The 23,641-nt window shown below is 41.1% G+C and overlaps 2 protein-coding genes across 4 annotated transcripts in view; one reads left to right on the top strand and one right to left on the bottom strand.

Moving 5' to 3' along the window:
- The window catches only part of NT5DC3 (5'-nucleotidase domain containing 3), a 28,922-nt gene extending 15,710 nt beyond the window's left edge, over positions 1–13,212 (top strand). For all 3 annotated transcript variants that reach the window (XM_066183932.1, XM_066183933.1, XM_066183931.1), the window contains exons 5-14: positions 2,098–2,188; positions 3,838–3,975; positions 5,275–5,335; positions 5,569–5,671; positions 5,812–5,913; positions 6,902–6,983; positions 7,322–7,408; positions 8,596–8,736; positions 9,095–9,159; positions 10,274–13,212. In XM_066183932.1, the coding sequence (XP_066040029.1) occupies positions 2,098–2,188; positions 3,838–3,975; positions 5,275–5,335; positions 5,569–5,671; positions 5,812–5,913; positions 6,902–6,983; positions 7,322–7,408; positions 8,596–8,736; positions 9,095–9,159; positions 10,274–10,535 (1,132 nt within the window). In that variant the 3' untranslated portion in view covers positions 10,536–13,212. The remainder of the gene's footprint in view (positions 1–2,097; positions 2,189–3,837; positions 3,976–5,274; positions 5,336–5,568; positions 5,672–5,811; positions 5,914–6,901; positions 6,984–7,321; positions 7,409–8,595; positions 8,737–9,094; positions 9,160–10,273) is intronic.
- Positions 13,213–13,363: 151 nt separating this feature from the next.
- STAB2 (stabilin 2) overlaps positions 13,364–23,641 on the bottom strand; it is a 75,474-nt gene continuing 65,196 nt past the window's right edge. Inside the window, exons 56-67 of the mRNA XM_066184690.1 lie at positions 23,528–23,635; positions 22,670–22,863; positions 21,541–21,682; positions 21,103–21,236; positions 20,237–20,402; positions 19,904–20,010; positions 19,186–19,305; positions 18,226–18,384; positions 17,276–17,383; positions 16,466–16,594; positions 15,303–15,422; positions 13,364–14,709 (exon numbers count right to left, since the gene is read on the bottom strand). Of these exons, the coding sequence (XP_066040787.1) occupies positions 14,659–14,709; positions 15,303–15,422; positions 16,466–16,594; positions 17,276–17,383; positions 18,226–18,384; positions 19,186–19,305; positions 19,904–20,010; positions 20,237–20,402; positions 21,103–21,236; positions 21,541–21,682; positions 22,670–22,863; positions 23,528–23,635 (1,538 nt within the window). The 3' untranslated portion in view covers positions 13,364–14,658. The remainder of the gene's footprint in view (positions 14,710–15,302; positions 15,423–16,465; positions 16,595–17,275; positions 17,384–18,225; positions 18,385–19,185; positions 19,306–19,903; positions 20,011–20,236; positions 20,403–21,102; positions 21,237–21,540; positions 21,683–22,669; positions 22,864–23,527; positions 23,636–23,641) is intronic.

The following is a 23,641-nucleotide window of genomic DNA, read 5'->3' as shown; positions in this document are numbered from 1 at the left end:
GCATTGATTCTTACCAGGAGCTGTGCCCTGATGAGCACAGACACGAATGAGCATTGCAGCCTTGCTGGAAGGGATTTTCTTTGCACCTGTGTGTGTACACACAGCCGTGTACACATCCACTGCCTGATCAGCACAGCTGATTCCCCAGTTCAGCCCCGGGAGAATTGGCAAGCTGGTTGGTCACATAGTGCTGACTCACTTTGTTTCCGGCTGTTAAATTGTGCTGAAAGACATCTAAAAATACCCTGAGGACTTCTCTGCTCCTGCTTTCTATGTAAATAATTGTCACAGAGTGCCTGATAGCATGACTTTGGTGTGGTTGTGGAGACACTTGAGAGGTCCTGCTGTGTTTGCACAGAGCTTTTAAGTTTGGACACATCAACTAAATCAAACTTTCACCACACGCAGTACCTGATTTTAAACCAAACGAGAAGCCAGGCCACCTTCCTTAAAGTCATTGAACAAAACTTTTACCTAGATTTATTCTGTTGCACTCTTAGTTGTTTTCCCCCACCCACCATGAGGACAGAACACCCAGATTTTGGTCCCAAAGGTGATGTGATCGGGAAATGATGGTTTGCACCACACCTTCATACTGTTTCCCCGAACACCATACAGGGATAAGGGGAGGGAAGAAGAGGCTGAAGGCTGTGGGGGCTGGTTGTCAAGATGATGTGTGGTTATACAGCTGCACTGTGAACTGTGTCAAGACTGTGAGTCTTGTGGTAGAAGTAATCTACAGCTTTGCCTAGGCAGTCATCTCTCTACTTTTTACATGTCCATTGTCTTCTGTTGATTTGTGCTCAAGTAGCTCCTGATGCATGAGTGTTTTCTCTAGCAGTATTCAGATAACACTTGGCATAGCTGTCTGCAGACCAGAAGATACCTCCTTAATTCTGATGGTGTTACCTGGTATCCTGTTTACATTTTGGCTACATTTCCTTGTGCTTGCTGCTGTGGAGGGGCTGATGCTGAACTCTGTTTTACAAAACCCAAGTATTATCTGCCCTGTTGGTGCACAAGACTGACTTGAATGCTGGAGTTCCGCCAGCAACAGCTCAGAGTTGTGTCCCGGTTGGTGTGGGGACAGGAGTGTAGTACAGCAGCTGGTTGATGTGGGATTCTGCCACCACAGAAGCCCTGAGGAAGTTCATGTATCATGCCTTTCCACCGCAAAGCTGGTGTGGACTCTTAAGCACTGAAAGCCCTAGGCTTGTGAATTAATTTATTTTTATTTTAATGCCTGGCAGCACTTCTTGATCAGACCAAGAAAGGGCGGCGCTGAAATAATGGTCTGTTTTACAAGGTTGCGAAACACCATAAGGAGGTTTGGAAAAAGGAGACCAGCTGATCTGGTTTGCAGTAGTGTTTTTTTAATCCTGAGTAAAATCTCAACTTCTGTGGCCTCTGGTGAGGCTGTTCACATGCCTGCAGTCTTTTAGATGCTTTAGTGCAAGATGCCTGATGCTGTAAACTTTCAAAACCAAACTAAAGCCTTTACTCTCTTAATAGTTGATAAACTCTGGGGAGATGTTATCTCCTCCTTTCCCATTTGTTGTTATATTTGAATGTTTTAATTATCAACTATCCGTCAAGTAATTTTAAATTTTGGGAAAGTGAACTGTTCATACCGTTTAAAATAAATTCTTATTTAGTTAAAGGTTGTGGATATTTTTCACTCCCTTAAATCTTCAAGGTCATGCTGTAGAGTAATCTGATTTGAACATTATCATATCATCAGTGCTGTATAAAAGAAAAGGCAGCGTGGAGGAATTACTTTGTGTTAAGAAACTGGAAGTTCTAACCACTTCTTATAAAACCCCTTGAGGCATAGCTTTAATGGAGACTAATAAGCTCTTTTCCCATAAGAAAGTAGAAAAGGACTTAAAATTGGAATGTGTTCTGTGTGCATGAGCCTGTTAAAATGTTACTTGTTTGGTAAGGAAAGATGCTGTTTTAACTTAAAACCAAAAATGTTCCTGTGACATTATTAGGGCTTTAATAAGATCCAGATCTAAGTGTTAATCTGTTAGGGTTTGGTGATTACTTGAAAATTTTAATCTGACTTTTGAACTAAAGCTAGTGGTTTTTTTTCAGAGGCCTCAGTGTTGTCCCAGATGAAGAAGTCATTGCAATGTATGATGGCTCCCATGTCCCTTTAGAACAAATGAGTGACTTTTATGGAAAGGTAAAACCATAAATTGATCTTTAAAACTGGGTGAGGAGTTTTTGGCATGAGGGTAGTGGTGTTTAAGTTTTATTCTCATTATAACTAGCAGTTGTATTTTCTTAATTTATGATTGACTTAGATTTAGGGCTATATGTGAAGTTTGCCCTCTAAAGTGACAAATTACTTGTCTCTCTCCTGCTCGCTGTCATTTTTTCTCTGACTGTTCCCTTACCAAGTCATACAGGCAGAGTGGTGGAACACAGAAAATCAAGTGACTTTCTCAGTGTTGCACACAGAATCTGATAAAGGCTGGGAAATGAACCATATCTGGCTCATGTACTTTACTTTTTCCTAGTGGTTTGATGGCTTACCTGGTGTAGCAGGAAGTAAATGTATGGAGGTAACTCCTGCATGCAAACTGGCAGAGTGAAAGTAAGGGAATTTGACAAAAGATGTATGATAAAAGATGGAACGTCTATATTAAATCCTAAACTTCACCAAGAAAGTTGATTTTTCCCTCTGGTGTGTTGCTTCCTTTTTCCCAAATGAAGGATGAAGCTGACTTTTTGCTAAAAAGCCAAGTTTATTTCACCCCTTTTATGTGCAGGTGTTAATTTCACGTTGACATGAAAAGCCCTTCTTTTCGATGTGGAACATTTTATTGTTCTTGCACTTGTTCTTATTTTAAGGAGCTGAATTTAGAATTCCTGAATCTAGTCTCTGCAGCAGTTGTGAATATCACTCTGGCATTCCCAGTGGGATGCCTTGGTCTGTTTAGGTCTATACTTCCTTTGGTCTTGTAAAGGACAGTGGTGGGACAAGAGGCAAGGGACACAGACTTGAAACACAGGAGGTTTCCTCTGCACATCAGGAAATGTTTCCTTCACTGTGAGTACTGGCACAGGCTGGTTGGCCAGAGGCTTGTGGAGTCTCTGTTGTTGGGTACTCAGAAGCCATCTGGACAAGGTCCTGGGCAGCTGGTTCTAGGTGGCCCTGCCTGAGAAGGGGGCTTGGACAAGATGACCTCCAGCAGTCCCTTGCAACCTCTGCTCTGTGATACTCTGATTCTGAGCTTCTTGCTTTACTTCCCTTCTTACTTAGAGGTATTTGGGCTGTATTTGTTCTTATATAATGAGATTCTCTACTTCTGTGAAACATAACTAATGTTACAGCTTTTGCAGACTAGAAATCTCTTCCTCTGTTACTGTACTAGTTATTGTAGATCCTTACACCTTTTTATTATCTCTTTTCAAGGAGATAAATTGTTTTGCAATCCTAATTAGTATTCTACTTACTAAAAAACCCACCAAGCTAAGAAAACCTCCATCCCTCACCCATCAGTGCCTCTTGTTTGCAGAAGTGCAGACTTCTACTGAAGGCCTTCTCTTGACTTTTAGCTGAGCACTGTCTTGTTTCTGTGGATTAAAATACCACTCCAAGAGTATTGATTTGGATTTATTTGAAGAATTATTCACAGCACTTTTGTGGGAGATAACTTTATTGAAGGTCTTAGTTGGAAAACAATCTGTAGCAATGTGAACAAGGATGGCAAAAGCTGAATATCTGCAACTAAGCTGAGGTGTTTATACTGATACAAATGAAAGTGTTCTAATCTGAGAAATGCCTGACTTTGGTTTTTTTTCCCCCTTTTCTTCCCATCACTGTAGAGCTCACAAGGAAATACAATGAAGCAATTCATGGATATATTTTCCTTGCCAGAAATGACACTCCTTTCTTGTGTGAATGAATATTTTCTGAAAAACAACATAGACTACGAACCTGTTCATCTGTACAAAGACGTCAAGGTAGATGTCAAACTTTGAAGATTTAGATAAACTTGTATATTTGTGTGTTTTCTCTGTGAGCACTTCAGGAAGCTTTCAGTTGTTGTGTCAGCCTCAGTGAAATACCTCACCTTAGGTTTTGTATGGAGTAATTGTGGGTATACAGCTGTAAAAACATAAGTAAAATTAAGGTGGCGCTTGGAAAAAAATCAACTGAAATTCATTTGAAAGCTGACATTCTAGGGCTGTTGCTCTTTTTGTAGATTTGAGGGTTGAATAGAAGGAAAGTGAAGAAGATCTTGTAAAGTGATAAAAGTTCTTTTGATTGTTGTTGAACATATCTTTTTTCCTGCTATCAGGGATTTACCAGGCTATAGGGAATGTAAGAGGCTATAGGGAATTCCAGTTTAGAGCTTTCATTTTGGCTTGTGTGCCATCATTTTCTATCTCATACTTTTGAACTATCTATTTTCCCTGTTTACCTCTCTTTCTCCTCCAGAAAAGCTCTAGTACTAGTCTAGAGTAATTTGACCCTCTTGATTCTTCAGAATGTGTCCTGCAGGGGAGATAATTTTATGTCATGGTTATGTAACATAGAGGAGGCCAGTTCTTGTGGTTTCTCTGAACTGTGTAGAGAAATTTCTGTGCTATTCAGCATTACAAGCTTTTTGGAAACCCTATAGTGGTATTTTTGGGGGATTTTGAGGACATACCCAGTGTTAGTACCAAAATGGCACTACCACTGTTCTAAACGCAGCTTGTCTGGTGCAGAGCTGGCTCAGGAGAGCTGTTAAATGCCTCCAGAGTGCCTTATAAGTACTTTGTTCAAACATTCAGCTTCTTTCATCTGTTCATAAATTTCTTACATAAATAATCAGGGCATTTGTGAGTGATTGTAATCTAAAATCTGTCAGATGTACAACTTTTTTTTTTTTGTGTAAGGGGAAAGGAATGTGTTCTGCTCCAAAGGTCACTGGAAATCTGTGATGACTGCTTCTGCAGAGGGTTTTCACCCCACTTCACTCTCCTGAGCAACCTTTCACAGTTATGTAAAACAGCCCTTCTGCTGTATAGTTTTGTGCTTCCCAAAATGATGAAGTTAATTTCTCAGAAAATAAGCCTAGTCTTTGTCTAGTGGCGACATCATATGTATGTGTATATATATATATGTGCATATATATAATTATATTGAACATTATATGGCATTTCTGTAAAATTGCAAGTGTTAAGAAAGGAGTTGTTTTAAAAACAAATTACTATTGCTGTTTGGTGAACACTTGTAAAGATGACGTTCTTTACTGCTCACTGCTTTCCTTACAGGATTCAATCAGGGATGTTCATATCAAAGGAATAATGTACAGAGCAATTGAAGCAGATATTGGTAAGTTCTAATGGTATAATCTACCAAAGCTTTTCTTACTGATAGTATATGATTTTCTGGCTTCCGTATTTAAAAATTACAAATTCTAAATTTTTGAAGTTTGAAAGAGTTACTCCCACTTGTCAAAGGGGTGTTTAAGTGTAACCTTGTGTTCTGAACTCTTGGTTGAATGCACACAAAGCTTTTCACAAGAGTTTTCTCAGTTTATGCTATGTTTTCCCCAATCCTCACAGAAAAATACATCTGCTATGCTGAACAAACTCGTGCAGTGTTAGCAAAGCTGGCTGATCATGGCAAGAAAATGTTTCTCATCACAAACAGTCCCAGCAGCTTTGTGTAAGTGAGCAGTTCTTTTCTGTTTAACTATGCATTCCTAAAGGATGGGGAAGATGAGGTTCTCTAGTATAATTCATTTTATAGCACATGCAACTGCACTTTGCTACATTTCATTGTTAATATCCCTCTGTCCTTTTTAGGGACAAAGGCATGAAGTTCATTGTTGGCAAGGACTGGAGGGATCTCTTTGATGTGGTCATTGTCCAGGCTGAGAAACCAAACTTTTTCAATGATAAGCGAAGGTGGGTGTTTAGTCAGTAGAGAATGATTCAAGCAGTTCTTCCATATAAGGCTATAGAGTGTGTTAGGAAATATTTTCGTTTGGCTGCAATGTAAAATGAAATCGTATTTGATGAAATCTTGGGTGAGGTCATTACAAAATGCAGCAACACCCAATGCTGAAGTCTGAATATTTACCCTTTCTTGCCTAAGAAAGTTCTAGGACCTGTTTACTGCAACAACCTAAGGCCACAGGAGCTGTTTTTAACATCTTATTTACACATTGGTGAAGTATGCTTCTTTCTTAAGAAACCTGAGAAATCTTCATGCCTTTCAGATCAGACCCTTATCTGGAAATGTCTTCCATCACTTCTGGGATTTTTTTTTTTTCATCACACATGATATTTAAAAGGCATCTTTCCGGCTGACAGACTGGAATATTTGAACTAGTTGTGATTAAGTAAACACATTTCTAATGTGTATGCCCTACTTTTACCCTTGAAAAAAACCTGTTGCTTTATGTGTGCTTATGATTTGAAAGTGAGATAGAGGGAAGTGGGCTTATTTTCCCTTTACTTTTTGCATTTCATTTTAAAAAGAACTTTGCTATGTTTTGGCCTCAATCCTGTGCTCTCTCATCTTCAGTTGTCCAGGTGTGCAAACTGAGTGATTGGCAAGATTCTTACACATCTGGTTTTTTGTGTTCTCTCCTCCTTAGTGGCAGACAGTTCATGCTGTTTCCTCCCCGCTGCCTGGGGTCCCTGCCTTACTTCTCAGTAGTTGTTCTCAAACTGTGTTTATAAATGTCATAGGGATGCTGGAGAGTTACATTGCTTTTTGCTGGTTAAAGTGGAAGTTTTGGAGTTTTGCTTTTTCTCGTACAAAATTCAGATTTTAGAGATAATTTTTTTTTTTCCTTTTGAGAGATGAATATTTTTAATGTAAAGACTTTAATGTCCTAAGAAGTATCAGGATTTCTACAGCAACATAACAATTGTGTATCTATTCTAGACCGTTTCGGAAGGTGAATGAAAGGGGAGTCTTGCTCTGGGACAAGATTCATAAGCTGCAGAAGGGCCAGATTTACAAACAGGTGTGCTTTCAACAGACTCACTCTGTCGAAATTTCATACCTATTTCCTAGAATCCCAAGCTTCTTTAGATATAAAAGCTTCTAAAATGCAGATGCATTCTTCAAGAGAGTTATCTTAATGTCTGAAGTTGTATAGATTTGTTGTTGATATTGTGTGTCCTTGTCTCTTGAAGTGCTACTATCACTGAAATCACCTGTAAAATTTGGGATTCATAGTATATAAACTGAGGACAAGATTGGTGATATGAAATATTTTTAGTGGTGTACTAAGTTCCTTTTTCATGCCTCTGAAGGTGCAAGTCACATGCTGCTGCCATGTCCATGTCATTATTTCTGCAGGGTAACTTGTATGAATTTCTGAAGCTTACTGGCTGGAGGGGCTCTAAAGTTCTCTACTTTGGTGACCACATATACAGTGACTTGGCAGTAAGTAGTTTGCTCTCCCAAAATCAGAGAAAAGATGAAGCTTTCTGTTAGTTTTCCTCTCTTCCTCCCCAGTTATTCAATGTAACGCACTTCCATCTGAGATTTTAAAATACAACATTTGGTAATTAAGCCATATTGCTTTTTTCTTTCTTTTTTTTTTTTTTTTTTTTTTTTTTTTTCAGCAAAGAACCTTGGTGCTTAAAATGCCAACCATATTTTCCACCTGACTTGTAGCATTTAATTTGTTTACTAACTGTGGTCAGGAATGTGTGAGGTTGTGTTCTTGATCCAGATACTGATTGTGTCAGATATAATAGAGGGTAAACACAGATATCCAAATGTAGAGGATATGCCTGGCTTGGATGACAGCTGAACGAACTTGTGTTTTGCATGCAGGAGGCAATCTTTCTGTCTCTTACTGTAAATGTTCTTCCCAAGATCCTGCTCTGATTTGTATCCCCACTCTCCAGGCTTTTTTGGGTTTTTTTTTGCCACCTTATGAACAAATGCTCTATTAAGTGTTGCTTTAGGGTAAATGACCACCACTTGGCTCTTTTGTCACTGATTTCTTATGAATGCCTGGATTGACTTTTGCACTGCCAAGCATTGGTAACATGTTTCAGCAGCAGCAGATATTAACGTTTTCCCCTCAGTCTGCTTTTAAAAAGACTAGTAACTTTGGGTGCCACAGAAGACTGAGGGCCAAGAGGAGGACGCAGCTCTGTTCTGCTCTGGCACAATGGAGAGGAGGGCACAGGTGGCAGCTGCCTTTTGTTGTACCTGTCAGGAGGAGCTTGAATAGCTGGGGCTCCTGGTTGTAGCCTTCTGTCAGCTGAGTGTGTGGGTAAACAGCACAAACCCAGCACACAGTTCCTCCAGGTACTGCTGGCAGCAGCAGAGCTCTCATCACAGAGGAATTTCCTGCTGTTTGTTTTAATGAATGAGTGTTTATTTGCAAGCGCTTGTGTGTTCTTCATTTCTCTCCAAAAATGTAGGATTTGATGCTTAATCTGAAATTAAATTCTGTTGTCCACTGGCACAGTTTAGTCCCACTGTTTCATGCTTCTGTTTGTACATAAAAACCAGTTAAACTAGTGCTGCTTTGGGATAAACAATAGTCAGATTCTTCTCTTTTAAGTAGTTCTTTTTAAGACTCATATCTGTATTTTGTAATTCTTGGTAAACAGGACTTGACCCTGAAGCATGGCTGGCGCACTGGTGCGATTATTCCAGAGTTACGATCGGAGATTAAAATCATGAACACAGAGAAGTACATTCAAACCATGACCTGGCTACAAACCTTGACAGGATTATTGGAACACATGCAGGTTTGTGCTCTGTGTGTGTAATCAGCTCTGGAGAGTCTAAGGGATCCAGCCAAATTTCTAAATGCTGGACGTTGATGTTTGCAACTGCTTTCAGTCTTGCTGAAGTGTTGCACTGTAGATAAATGCAATTATTTGTGTGGTTAGTTAATAGGAGTTTTCTCAACATCTTGTCCCCTTTCTCCATTGGTCAGCCTGGATCAGTTTCTGCTTTTGGTTGTTTAAAATGCACGTGGATAAGTTCTGTATATGGATCTCTGAATTATTGCTCATATCCTGTTAGCTGATAAGGGTTTATTAATAGAAAGGCTTATTTACAAAGTTATCCTTAGTTACAGATTATCCATACTTTACATTTCAGGTTCACCGTGATCCTGATTCCCAAATGATTTTAGAAGAATGGAAGAAAGAAAGAAAAGAAATCAGGTAAGACACAGGGGATGAAGAATTTGCAGTATGCTTTGGCTGCCAAGGGTTCTATGCAATGTCTTCCACAGGTTTCTTTGCAATTGCTTTCCAGCCCTGGTTTATATTCCCTGATAGTTACAGATATTATAAAATATTTTTAAACCAATTTTTTACTTGTCTCTTGGACAGTTCTCCCCTCTGACACTTTGTACATATGGACCCTTTTCCTTGTCCTCGGCCTTTAGAACAGATGTAACTTTTCTGTGTGGAACGGTAACATCTTATCAATTCCCTTCCCCACTCATTTTGATTCTTCTGTCCCTCTGTGTTCAGCTGTCACTGTTGATTACACAGCTTCTGCATGAATAAAAAATGTATGTCTTTGTCAAGATTTAGTTCACTTTTCCAGGTTTTTGCATGATTTTTTGCAGATTGTGTGTAATACACTTTAGAATACATAGAAACTCAACTCTGTGCTAGATTGCATTTAGCAGTGGATTTATCACAAAGATAGGTAATAGGGCCGTAAGTCCTAATAATCTATTGTCATGAAGGAGAAATCCCTAAATGCCGGGTGTGGGAAGTGCACAATTTTCAAGGCAGGCAGCTGTACCACCAAGCACCCTTCCCCAGAAACGTGGGAATAAATGAAATGGGAATGATACTTGGCAGTGACCAATGCCCAGAACTTAATTCCAAGATGTGTTTAAGCTTTTTGTGTGCATCAGACCAAATCTTTGCATTTTCTTTAGAAAAGGCAGAACATCGATGTTTTGGATATAAAAGCTTCTTTGGAACATTGGATGTCATTAGTATTTAGATAAAGGCAAAAGTCTTCTTTCACAATCCCTAGAAAAGCAGGCTTGAGATGTCATGTTTCTAGTGTCAGAAGCAACTTATCTCTAGTGGGAGATGTGTGAAGCTCTTCACAACTGTGATTTCTGTACCTGGGTTGTACATGTGCAAGAGGTAAAAAACTCATGGGACACATTTTGGTGTTTTGAAGAGCAAGGAATAATACACAGGACAGGTTTCAGGATCTGTTTGCTTCAAGTTATGGATGCCAGCTGGTGAAGAGATGTGTGCAGGTCTGTTCACTTCGTTGTCTTTGTTTTCTCTTTTGGGGGAACAGGGAAATGAACAGGAATTTCTTCAATGCGCAGTTTGGAAGCATATTCAGAACTGATGAGAATCCAACTTACTTCCTGAGACGTCTCTCTAGATTTGCAGATATCTACATGGCATCACTGAGCTGCCTCTTGAACTACGAACCTGATTACACATTTTATCCAAGAAGGACTCCTTTGCAGCATGAACTTCCTGGCTGGTCAGACCAGCTGTGCACTGGTACATTCAGAATACCTTTCCTACAAGAGACAGTTCAGATCAAATAAACTCTTGGTGGCTCCTCTCTAAAATGGACAGACATCTGTTTGTTTTCTTGAATGTACTTGTATTTTATTTATGTCACTTAAATCTTTTACCTTGGTTTATATGTATTTCATACTTATTCTCATAAGCTTTGTACCTGTTTTTCTCCTTTCCTACTCAGACACGTGAAAACTCCTCTTACACCCGGAAGAGATGCTGGACTGCCAAATTAGTAGTACGCCAGGAGGGAGGGCACATCTGAGGGGGAGGACTGCTGCTGTTCTGGGGTGTTTATTTTTGCTTGTTCATTGAAAACTTTGACCTGCAGCCTTGTGGTTTACAAAGAAATACCAGGACTCTCTCTTCTGGCCCTTTTCAGCACTCCAGCTGGAGCCTGTAATGGATCTTGGCACGGAAGAGCTTAAATCCAGTATTAGTAATTCAGTGATAGAAGTTAGTAACCAGCTTAGGGTGAAGCTGAGGGGGATGGTCACACTTTGTACCTTTCCTTGCTGCTACGGATGGAGCCTCACCTGTGAGGGGCCAAGGGCTGGAGTGTCCTGGCTCTGCTGCACTGGGCTCAGGCTCCCACGCTCTTTCTCCTGTCTGTGCAGCTTCTATTCTTGCCACGTCTGTGCTTGGCTGCAGGTGAACCTGAGCCTAAAACTGAAACTTGCTTGGGCTGCTTTGGCTTCCTTCTCTCAACTTTTAGGTACCTTTTTTCTTATGAGTTTCAGAACATTTCAAGTATGCACTCTCCAGTAATAGTCATTTCAAGAGGCTTTGCATTTTGCGTTTCGGAGTGGAGGCAGATCTCTCTTTCAGGCTTTAGTTTGATCCTAAAAGCTGCTTTTAAAGGTTTTAACAGTGTCTTATTCCAGTGGTATGCAATGTGGCTTTGCTGTTCCCTAGGAGAGAATGTATTTCATATAGCCTTCAGTAATGGACTTCTACAGTCAAAAGTAAACACGCACAATGGGCAAAGGACTTGAAGAAAAAATTAAGAAATGAGAAAATGAGGTCCAGAGTTTTCTGATGATGTGTTTTTAGCTCAGGGCTTGAAAGCTAAAATAGGAGTGGTACACATTTTGAATAAAGAAAAATAGTTCTGGTATAGATTAGAAGTTTTATTGAATTACTGATATTGAAGATAATGCATGAACGCAAACTCTGGGTAGCATATGTGTTTCAAAGATTTGAGCTTAAAAATGTCTATTTTGCACAAGGAAAGCATCTGTTGATGTATTTCCTCAGAGGCACTTTATAGAACTGCTATATAGTTGTTTTTAAATAAGAATTGTTTCCTTTCTCTGAATCCAAAGGAAATGTTTGTTTTTTAAGTGGTGCTTCCCACCCCAGCCACTTTAGAAGGCATAATATGATTAATAATTTTCAAATTTTAGTTATTAAAGGCTTGGTTTTTAAAAGCATGTGATTAACAAAACATAGCATTTGGTATTCATTTTGGGATATCACTTGCTTTCTATGATGATTGTCAGGCAAACAACTTTTGTTGACCAAAAGTTTTCTGGTTTGGTTTGTTTGTTTTGGTTTTTTTTTTTTTAACCTATCTGTATGTGCAAGTACCTGGATTGAATTTCTTATACAGTGTATTTCATGTTTTTAAAAGCACGTTTGCAAAGTAAAGAATGTATTCTAGTTTAGCCTGCACAATTTTGTAAGTAGTTTTCCTGTATGCTTGAAATTAGTACGAAGTTCTCAGAGGTGGTTTAGATTTTATAATTTTCCTATGCTCCTATTTCAAACTTGACTGAAGTGTGTGACTTAAACACCCCTGTGTTTAAACAGATGAATGTACTTGAAATGAGTTCATCTGACTGTCCTGCTTGTTTTGCTGGAAAAAAAAGATGATGTGTTGCCAGAAGTTAGTTTGACTGCATCAGGAGTTTACTTGGTGGGACTGTGCAAGAAATATTTAACAAAACTTGATAATGAAATATGAAGATGAGAATATCCTTATTTGCCTTCAGTTCTTTATCCCAATGCTCAGCTTTAACTGAACTTGGTGTTCCGTGTGTAGCACCTCTCATGCTCCAGAGATTTCAATGCACTCTTCAAACAAAATGACCCACCCAAACCACTGTTTGGTTTGTACATTCATCTGTACATTCATCCTGTGTTAAGCAGGAACAGTTTAATTGGCTTGGATGGTTATATTATGCTCATAATGCAGGTTTTGCTTCAAGATTATTTTCTTCTCTCACCCTTCCTTTCTCTTAAATTAGAAATCAAACTTCTCTACCAAGCTATGTTGCAACAGCCAGCTGAAGTAAAATACTGTTTATATTGCATGACTTGTTGAAATAAACAGTGTTGCATGAAAAAAGTTAATTATTGAAGGGTTATGCTTCTTTAAAATAACCCAACTATATATAATATAAATTTTAAGTGAGAATATTCAAGTGTATTATTTATTTTTCAGTGCTAAAGTGCTGCTTGTTAAATTTTAAAAATGTCTTGCATTTTTTTAATGATTTCACCTTGGCGCTCTCTGCATCACTCATTTTAACCTTATGCTACTGATTTCAAAGACATTTTTAGGCGTGTTTAATGGGCAGTGTCTCTGCACTAATTTTGGAGTATGGTTCATTTGAACACCAAAGCAAGAAGTAATTTTTGTTATGGTCTATTAAAAATGCAAAGTTGAACAGCCTGTCAATAAAAAAAAAAGGAGTTTAATGAATTCTGGAGCTTTTTTTTGTGATAAAAATATTTAATGATTATTACAAAAATAAATGCTTGGACTTTATCTTCTGGTCTCTGTGAACCTTGATATTTTGGTTGACTGGGGAGAAGGAAAGAACATGAGTTGTATTGATTGCAAAATTCTCTGGGGAAAACTCCTAGATGTGTGTGAGTGTTTGAATGTGTTTATGTTCTAAATTTTCTAAAGTCTATGAAAAGAAGCAGGCTTGTGTAGGGGGACAGGGGAAGGAGTTGAGGAAATTGACTGTCTGTTTGTTTCATCCAGATGAATGTGTATTTACACCTCATATTCCCTTCCTTGTGCTTGATAGCTGCATCAACTCTGGATTTGCCCACTGCTTTGTTCTGAGGGAATGCCTTCTGGGGTAGTTCCCAGAGGTAACTAAGGCTTTCCTGGGCATCCCTCCTGCCCCTACAGATTGGGGGGATGTTACTGCTGCCAGAAAAAAAATCCTTTCTTTTCTTGCTCTTCTGTCGTTTCTTTCATGTTCTCACGTTGTCATTATGATATTTAATATTTTGATGGAAGGAGGTGACAGTGAATCAAACTCAAGTTTTGATTCATGTCTAATAGTGTGTGGTGACAGTGGCAGCTGTTACTGCTGTGCTTGATAAAAACAGTATGTGAAGGAGCAGCTGGAGCTGCTCCTTTCAGATCTGACGAAATGAATGTAGCCATTGCATGGCAAGGGGATGTTCATCTCCAGAGTCCACTTTTCACAAAAATGGTTAATTTGAATGGTTTCATATCACTTGCATTTCTTCCTAAAGCTGCCTCAGTTACTGCTTCCCTTTGTAGAGTGAGGTGAGATGTAGACCAAACACCAAGCCAAGGTCGAGGAAAGACAGAGAAGCTAGAGGAGGCAAGGGGGACTGTCAGGATGGCTGTGTTTCCTGCTGCTGACTATCTAACAGGAAAGTAGACCAGCAAAAAAATCCCCTCAGTTTAAAAATAGAGGTTTACCACATGTTCAGTTTCACATTTGCCTGTTCTAATTGTAACTGAGCCAAAATGAAAGCACAGGCCCAGAGTACTAGATAATTTAGGATATTTGCCAAGTTAGTGGCTCTGTGTGCTTGTGGCCATTTTAAAGTCTATGAAGAAGAAAAAAAGCAGTTAAATAAATTGCAGGTGAGTGAAAATCAGGTGCTTTCCCCAGAGAGGTATCTGCTTCTGGGTAGGTTAGTTAAGGCTCAATTTTGCTTTTAGTACTCACAGTTGGTACTGCTCAGATTCAGCCAACACTTCTGAAGTTGGTATCTCTGAGCTATGTGGAAGGCATCTTAAACAAAGCTGTGCTCTTTTGGTTTTTAATTTATGACAAGATTTTATTCCCTGTAATGTAGGTGCTCTTTTTTTTTCCACAGTAAGTGTAAATAAGAATGTGTTTATTAGCTGACTAATGCCAAATTCAGTCTTTAATTCTTATCATGAGGACCACTCATCACAAGCTGTTGGTCATCTGAATCCTATAAAATAGAATAAAAAGAAAATCAGACTTGAACATTTCATTAAGAAGCACAAGTAACCTTTTGGCAAATTTGTCTGTACAGATGGCAGAGTTGGCACCTGACATTTTTGCACCAAACATGTCCTATTACTGGATGCAAAATGGTGCATTTTGATTTTAGACTCTGCATGTACATGAGGGTGCAATCTTTCCTCTTCTGGATTCCCAGCCCCCTCCCTGCTCTGTTTCAGATTCTTTGGAGTGCTAGCGTGGCTCTCAGCTGCGTTTGTAGCAAGGAGACATGAAGACAAATTTAGAAGGCTTTTAAAGTTTTTATAGTTGCATCACTGTCATCCAGTGGCATTTGAAGTCCAGTTTAATTCAGCTGCGTTTGGAGATGGCCTTGAGATGCAGCTGCTGACCATAGCTTCAATTTTACTAGAGGTGAGGAACCCAGTTTCAAGCAGGGGGGATACAGGAGTGCCAGGAACTCAAATGCTGGTTTCTTGAATTAATTTTTCTTTTCCAACTAGACATTTTTCTTTTATAAAGTCATTCCCTCTTACCATTATATTAATAGTGTGTCAATCTCAAATCAAAATGAGCACTTACTGAGAAAAGATCATAAGTAGGTTCTGGTGAAGTCACTGTTGAAGAACTTTCGTATGAGGGGTTGGTGATATTTGAAGGCTGTGACTTGTCCAGTGACGTTGTGTCAGTGTCATCTCTTGACTACAGAAAAGCACACAAACTTGCTTAAATTTCATCTTCTTCCCCCTGTGCACTAAGTGGGGCACTTGAGCTTCCCTACCAGCTGGTGCAGTGTTGTGACTCAACTGGCTTTACTGTCTAAATCTGTCTCTCACAGCATGAGCTGTGGTTTTGGTTGTTGTTGTATCTCAGGTCACTTAACACTGGTATCTCTTATCATCTCTCTTCTTAAAGCCTCAGCAAAAATGGGAGAGGAAGCGTGGCCCTGAAATGGTGCTTGGGTTAAAAAGTACCTGGTTAGTCTTGAGGGCTCTCATTGAAACTATTTAAAAATAGAAGTGTTTCCTCTGGCTCTTGGCTGCTGAGTTTTGTTTGTACAAGATGAGTGATGTTACGTGCAGGGACTAGAACAGGAAGAGATTTCTGTTCACTTCTAGGTAGACTTTCTTTTGGGTTTGTTCTTGTGTATTTTTAAACTTTTTTCCTCATCCCTCATCTCTGCAGTTTGGCTGTTGCTGACTGGTTTTGCATCTATGTGTTGCTAGCAAAATTAGTTAAGAGAAATCAGGCATGAAAGTGCATCAGTATAAAAACCTGCACTTTTCAATTCTACAGGCATTTAAATTTGTTTGTCTGTTGGATCTGGCCTTTTTCCTGTGAAATGTTTCAACCTCCAGAATAACAAAATTAGTACTTAATGGAGGAGAAGAACAGGTGCCCTTACAGTGGTTCTAATTCCTTGCATCCCTAAGGGTGAGGTCTCTGGGAGGCAGGGACTTCTGCACTGCTGTGGTGTCGTTAAATCAGCTTTGGGCCAGTCCTTGGTGTTGGAAGTGTCAGTGTGAGCAGACACTGGGGTGGAAAGGTCTGGGGGCAGAAGTAAGCTCATGCCCAAGGCAAGCATGTGAGCCTTCCCCACTTCCTCTGTGCCTCTGTCTGGACAGGTCAAGTGTGAAGTGATCAGGAATGTTTCTAGCTTAACAGAATGTGTGGAGAAACTGAAAGTTGTGAATTTGCGAAGTGCAGTTGTTCCTCCCTGCTTCGTGTTCCCACCTGCCACCTACCTTGAAGTGCTGGAAGCCTATGTTTTTCTTCCTGAACCTGAGGTAAGAATATCCAATAAGAGCCACAATTCCAATAACTAGACAGATGCCAAAGAATATTCCTGTCCCAGTACTGGCATGGAGAGGAGCCTGGAAGCAAGGGAGAGGGTGAGTGAGCTATGGGTGGGCACTGGACAGCTTACTGCACCCAAGCACATGCAGTATCCCTTTGAGATATGCTCTGGTCCTGAGCTGTTCCTCTGCTTGGGTTTCCTGGTAGGTGCTCCCTAGAGACATTTAAATGTGGCCTTTTGATGGAATCACAGAACTGTTTATGTTGAAGTAGAAGATTGACTCCAGCCGTTCACCCAGCACTGCCAAGTCCATCACTAAACCTTGTGGACCAAGGAGACAGCTGGATAACTGGGAGCTTTGCAGGAATTCATGCAGGCAAAAGATATCTATTTTCAAAACACCTTGTTGTTTTGGATAGGAATGAATGCCAAGGCAAGAGTAAACAAGGTGCCTCAGAAGCTTGAAAGTGGAAGAACTAAAATGGAGTTTTTAAAATTCTCTGTTAAATACATGAGCTCCATTATTTTACATAAAGAAAACAAATTTATAACTGTGGGAAGAAATTGTTTAGACAAATTTTTGGTATCACTGATACCTGGTTTTCAACTTTAATTCTCTTTGAAAGTAACCTTTAAGCTGAAAGCTGCATATATGTCAGGGAACCTGGTAATATATGAATGTCAGCAATGAGTTTAGGGTAAAATAAGACACAGTTACCTTTCACCACCCCAAAAACCTGAATCACTATGTACTTACAGGTTCTAATGGAGCCTTTAAAGGCTCTGAAATGATGTGGATTATCCCGTTGGAAGCAATTATATCCCACTCGACAATAGCACTTCTGTCCACATATCGGATCTCGCTCTGCCAGGAAAAGAAGGAATGAGAGCTGAACTTTGACCCTTCTCCCTTTGGTACTGAAATTGACATTGAGATGGTTTCCCCACCTCACTTGCTGACACCCAGAGAGAAAAAACACGTGGAAAAAACCATGGAAAGTTACAATGATATCTCCCTGGACATGGCCCCTAGCTGGACACGGTTCTCCTGAGCATGAAGTAGCCATCATCATTACCTGCTTGTTGCCTTCATGTTGCTCTCTCTCTCTCTCTTTTTTTTTTTTTCTTTCTAAATGAAGGTTTTTGTGATCTTTGTGAAGTTGCCGAGCTCTACCTATAAGTGCTGTTATTCCTGAGTGCCAGACAGCCACTTGCACTGTGGGGGATGCTACTTACCACTCGAGTTTGCTGGCTGGAGTTTGCTTGCTGTGAGCAAGGCTCTCTTGGTTTCTCCTGCCTCTCCCAGAAAGTTACCAAGAAACTTCACAAATGCCAACATTGTTTTTTAATGATAAGCTGCTGCTTTCATCTCTTCACCTATCACACAGCCACCTCCCATAATCCCACCAAGCTGAGAGAAAAGTTAAATGGAGCCTATATCCCCATTTCTCCATTCCTGAAAGCCACTTCAATAGCTTCCTTTGAGTTTTGCAGGTAAGAGATATCCATTTGCAAGACTGTAAATTTGCAGTTTGACAGCTGCTATCCTGCAGTCTCTGGACAGGAAAGAGCCTTCTGAACTCAGTCTGTCATTGCTGCCCACTCTAACCCTATCAAAATGCTTTCCAGATTAGTGTGTCACTTGATTACAGGATATAGCATAAGAGGAGGAAAAGCACAAAGATGAGAAATTTATTACAGAGGTACCTGGTCAGCAGTGGGGACTTGATGTTCCTGGCCCCCAGTGTTTGTAATGAGGAGTTTTTTCCCCAGACGATTTAGAAGGATGGTTCCATTGGTCAAGTCCTCATAAAACATTATATTGGCATTAGATAAATGATACTCAATGTCTCTCCCAGAAAGTGTCTGCAAATGAGGGCAAAATACAAGCAGTGTTAATGGATCTCATTAATCCTTTGGATTTACTAGTAAGCTATGTGCCTGTGACCTTTTCTCCCCCTCTGCTATTAATGCTGCAGCAAGTGCAGCAACATTAGAGGTTATTGGGAAATCTGCATGGGAATAGTGGGACATTCTGTCCCTGCTGGCCTCTGATGGCTGCCTGCAGCAGGCAAGACCTTAATTCCAGCGGGACAAAGGATTTTACTTCTCTGTTGGATGACCTGAAGTGATGAGACTCAGAGATATTCCAAACAGCTTGAAGATGTGAACCACTGCATAAACCCTTGTGAATTGTTTGACACAGTGTTTGATTGAAGGAAGGAAAGAAAGTATAAAAGGGATAAGCATAGAAGTGAAGTTAGAAATGAATGCCTTTAATGTATTTGCGGGAAATACCAAAGCTGTGTGCTGCTTTCTTCAAATAACTGTGCTCCATGCTAATGAGCCAGAACAGACTTCATCTCAGGCAGGCTCCTTCATAACAGGGTTACTAAAATCCCTGATGGAAAAGTCCCTGTAGTGACTTGAACACTCAATAACCTTGCACCCCTAACCATGGAAGGGAAATGGAAATAATGAATTAATGTCTTTTTGAGGCGCTCTGTGCTTTTGTGAGCACAGTTTAAATTATTTGGGGTAAAGCAGAAGTCACATCATACAAAGATTATTTTTCTAAGCTTAAGTTTCAATGGGATGCAGAAACCCATAATAGCTGTTTAAGAAGTGTTTGTGAGAACAAGGAAGAAAAAAAGAAAAAACCCTGACCTCATTTTCCTTTAACCCATTATCGTTGGGAGCAAAGAGAGTGGCATTCACTGACAGGTCTGTGAGGTACCGCAGGAACTCTCTCCCCTTCCTAGAAGTGTTGGAGTAAGCCATGATGTCCTGGCAGAAACAAAATCCAGCTTTACTAGAGAGCAATTGTGCACTCCACTGCAGAGAGCAGAAAACATGACACTGTATAAATGACAACAAAGAAACTCTCTGTTCTTAGCCATGAAGCAGCTCTGGAGTGACTTTCCAAAGGAAGCTTGTATTCAAAACCCAGCTCCAGCTGCTAATTTGATGAGTACATATTGAACTGATTTGCAGACGTTGGGCCTCTGTTGTCTTTGAGGCTGCTGATACATACAGTGCTGTTCTGAGTAGTGACAAGTAAACAACTCTTACATTTTGCCTTTTCCCAGTAGAAATTCAATGATATTCCAAAGCACAGTGCTCCTTGTGACGCTTAAAAAGTTGTGCAGTCTCCTTTAAGCTAAAGCTGCACCAGACTTCTAATACCAACTGAGTTTTAGAATCCAGTAACTAAGTTCTAAACTAACTGGTTGGATTTAGACCAGGCAGGCACAGATTTAGACCACTCAGACTTTCTTCACTGGTGTGTTGCTATTGCCTGTGTTTGCTGGGCTAGTAAAGCAGACCCTGGGTACAACACTCAGGGTCTGCTTTACTCCACTCCTGCCCCAGCCTTGGCTCCTACCGACAGGAAGTTTGTCAATGTTGGGAAGGACATCAGCACTTGCAGCAAGTTCCCACTACAGGAGATGCCATCCCCCACGTAGCCTGGTTTGCAGGTGCAGTTCACATCTGAAAGGTAAAAACAGGGAGAGCTGTATGGGCAAACACCCTTTCCAAGAAAGCTTTAGGCTGCCCTGTGCCTGAAAAACTACTTGTAAGCAACAGGTTAGGTTTTTTAATTAAAGAAGAAGCAGTCTCTTGCAGTGTTATCTAGCAGCCTGTGGCTGGTGGAATGAACCAAAATCTGGGCTGCTGCTCTCATTTTCACAGAGGGATGAGGCAAAGGACCTCTTACCTTTCTCCCTGTAGCAGAAAACATCCCAGGTTTCGCTCAGATTGCCTCTTGTCCCATAGTCTACGATGCCGACGTATCCGGAGCCGCAGTTTGGGGAGGAGAAGCTGGTGGGGTAGCCCACTCTTCCACCATCTAGCCAGCCAGCAGAGCATAGGTGGTACCTTGCCTGTGGTCAGCACAGCCAGAAGGGAAAAACTCAGGGGAAAAGCTGGGTGGTGGGGCTGGGGAACTGCACATGGAATAAATGGAGCCCCCGGGGTACTCAGCACCTGCCCTGCCAGCACCGGTCCAGCCTCACATTTTGCTAAAGGTGTTTCTAAACAGTGAGTGTCTTTCTTCCTTCTGTAGTTGGAAGGAGCCAGACACAGTCAGTGTGACCCACTCTTCTAAAACAAGTTTTGCAAGCCCAAGCTGAGATGCTCATCACACTGACATCAGCCATGTGTTGTCTACAATGTGCTCAAGGGAGGCTATATGGAAATGGGTTTTTTAACAGCATTTGAGAAAAAAGATTCCTGGAGACTTACTTAAAAGAAATAAATTAAGCATAATTCTGAAGTGTACATTTCTTTAAAAGTGCTAATAATTAAAATCCTCTTGAAAATACTCTGGAAGTCTAACTACCTCTCACTCAGCATCACAGGAAACAAGAACTTGGCAAGTGGTTTCAGTGCTGTGTGAGCAGGCATGAAACCAATAAAAAGTCAGAAAACTGCTCCCAGCCAAACTTACCCTGGGGTATGGGTGAGGGAAAGGAGGGAAAATGATGCTTAGTAGCACAGAGCAGCCCCCTTGCTCCTCCCTCTCCATTTACTCTGTGTCTTGGTCCTGCCTGGGGATCTCCTCCCTCCGAGAGGCCTCCTCACCTTCTGTGCATACAGCAGCTGGTTGTAGGTAGCGATGGTGGCCGACTCATTGGCACAGGCCTCCCTGGCCTGCTCGTAGGTCATTTTGTACTGTCCCACGGGGGACCGCAGGTGGAACACCCCGACCGTGGTGTCTGCAAAGAGAGACAAGGACCAGCTCTTCCTGAAGATGTCCAGGTGCAGAGTCAGCTGTGCAGTACAAATACCCGTGGATTTTGTGAAATGTAATTAGAGCAGATTGATTCCTCAGGGGTAACATTCCTACCTGGAATGCCCTCACACATTGCTTCATGAATCTACAGCTACAAACATTCACATTCCAACTGTAATGTCATTGTTTTAATGGGGACATTAAGGAGAGGCCTGAGTGAGCTAACAGCTCCTGGTCAGTGGCCTCGGGGCACAGGGCTGGTGGTGCGCAGGGTGTGCCCTGCTCACCTTGGAAGTGCAGGTCGGCACAGTCGGCGTCGGGGTGGCACTGCCCGTTGTCCTGCAGGCAGCGGTCCAGGGGCAGCTGCATCACGGAGCAGTTCAGCCCGTCACCAATGTAGTTGTTCTTACATTCGCACTTACGCTTGTTCTGCTCAGGGAGAGAAGGAAAAAGGCCAAGATGAGCATTTAGCTGACCTCGAATTGATGTTTCAGGAAACATTCTGAACTGTTGGGGAAATTTCACTTGATATAAGCAGGAAAGGACAAACAGAAAAGTTGCTTTTAACAGCTAAGCCAAACATTTACACATGTACTTAGGTGCTTTGCTGAATTAACACCAAAGCGTAATTTCATCCACAAGGTTAATAACACTCATTGGAGGGTTATATGATACGTAATTCACAAAAACTGATGACAAATATATTAAAAAGATATTTAAATGACTGGGCATGGAAGCAAGCATGGAATTTAACAGCCCACTGCTAGTATTAAATGAGAACTCTAAACCAAATGGTGACATCCAGGGATTGTAATGGTTGACAGCTGGAATGGATTATCAGCAAGACTTTTCTAGATCACTCCTGGAAGGCAGCTCAGGCAAGACACCAAAATGGAAAGGAGAATTGATCCTGCAAGCACTAGGACGAGTGCTGGATCAAGTCACCTGCACAAATCTTCCCTAACCACACTATGTGAGTAATGGAATTTGCATCATGGAGCCGCAGAGCTTTTTAAGTTGGTATCAAGCAATCAACATGTGACACTATTCTCCCAGCTATCCCTTTGTTTAGCTTCCAAAATGTATTTAATTTTAATCCAAAAAATTTGTGTTGCAAATAAGGTTAGACAGTAAAGGAGAGCTAAGATTGGCACAGAAAGACTACATATGCAAAACAGCCCAGCTTCCATTACCCCATTCCCCAGAGCAAAGGTGTCAAACTGTTTCTCAGCCTTCAGCTGAAAGCATACCAAACTGATGTGGAAAGTAGGTTGGAGCTAAGTAAAGTTTGTTTTGGAAAACAGGGATTTAGAGGGATATAGAGTGTGATCCAGTCAGAGGAGAATTCTGCTGGCACCAGGGAGAAACTCCTCAGGCTTCCCTGAGTCCCCAGGGGACTGAAATAAATCAACTTACAGGTCCTATGACAGTGCAGACGGCATGCTCATGGCAGCCCCCATTGTACCCATCAGCACAAGGATTTATGGGAAGGCATGTAAACCCATCTCCCTTGTATCCCTTCTGGCAGCTGCAGAAGACTTTCACCCCGTGCTGTGTGCATCCGGCCGCCTTGTGGCACCCACCATTGTTTTGTTTGCAAAGTTCTGCAGCTGCAAGGGGAAAAAAACCAAGTGAGTAAAGTCTGCTTTCCAAGAGGATGTTTTTCATAAAGACAAACCATCACCAGTCCTTTCACACTAAAAATACTAAAATACTTGTTTGGGGAAAAAAAAGCTGTTTCTGTTTCCTGAGGCATTACTGAATTTCTGTAAGTCTGTCCCTTAGGGCTCTGAAGGCCTTGTCAGGATGTTCTTGATTCAGGAGACATGGTACCAACCCTCAGATTTCTGGCCAAGTCGACTTTGAAAGATGTAAGGCACCTGGCTGAGAAAGAGCAACTCTTTCTGTAGCCGTGTTACCAGGGAACTGCCTTGCCTACAATCATAAAAAAAATCATAGAATCATTTTTGTTGGAAAACCCCTTTGATATCTTTGTGTCCCACTGTAAATTCTTTGAGGGAAACCCAGCTAAAAACCCTGCTGTCTTCAAAGCTTTTTGCCCATGGCCCTACTTGGAAAAACCTGGAGAAAAAAATCAGCCTTCTGATTTAGAAAAACCTGAACTCCATGCATCCTAAATTTGTTCCACCTGCTGCACAATGGAAGTTTACAGGCTGGACAGGAAACATTTCATAGTGGGCAGTAACTGCATTTCTGTGCCTGTGCAAGAGGGAAGAAGCTGCCTTCTGGCCGTGAGTGGGGGTGGGAACTCACCTGTGCATGTGATGCCATCCCCGTTGTACAAGGGCTTGCACTGGCACGTGTTGTTCTCCGTGCAGACGGCGTTGGCTGAGCAGCTCGGGGAACATGCTGGCGGCAGAGCTGCAG

Source organism: Chamaea fasciata, unplaced genomic scaffold (genome assembly GCF_029207755.1).
Source record: "Chamaea fasciata isolate MVZ Bird 193981 ecotype frontalis unplaced genomic scaffold, bChaFas1.0.hap1 SCAF_5, whole genome shotgun sequence".
NCBI classification, from domain to species: Eukaryota; Metazoa; Chordata; class Aves; order Passeriformes; family Sylviidae; genus Chamaea; species Chamaea fasciata.
This window is presented reverse-complemented; position numbering and strand designations above follow the sequence as displayed.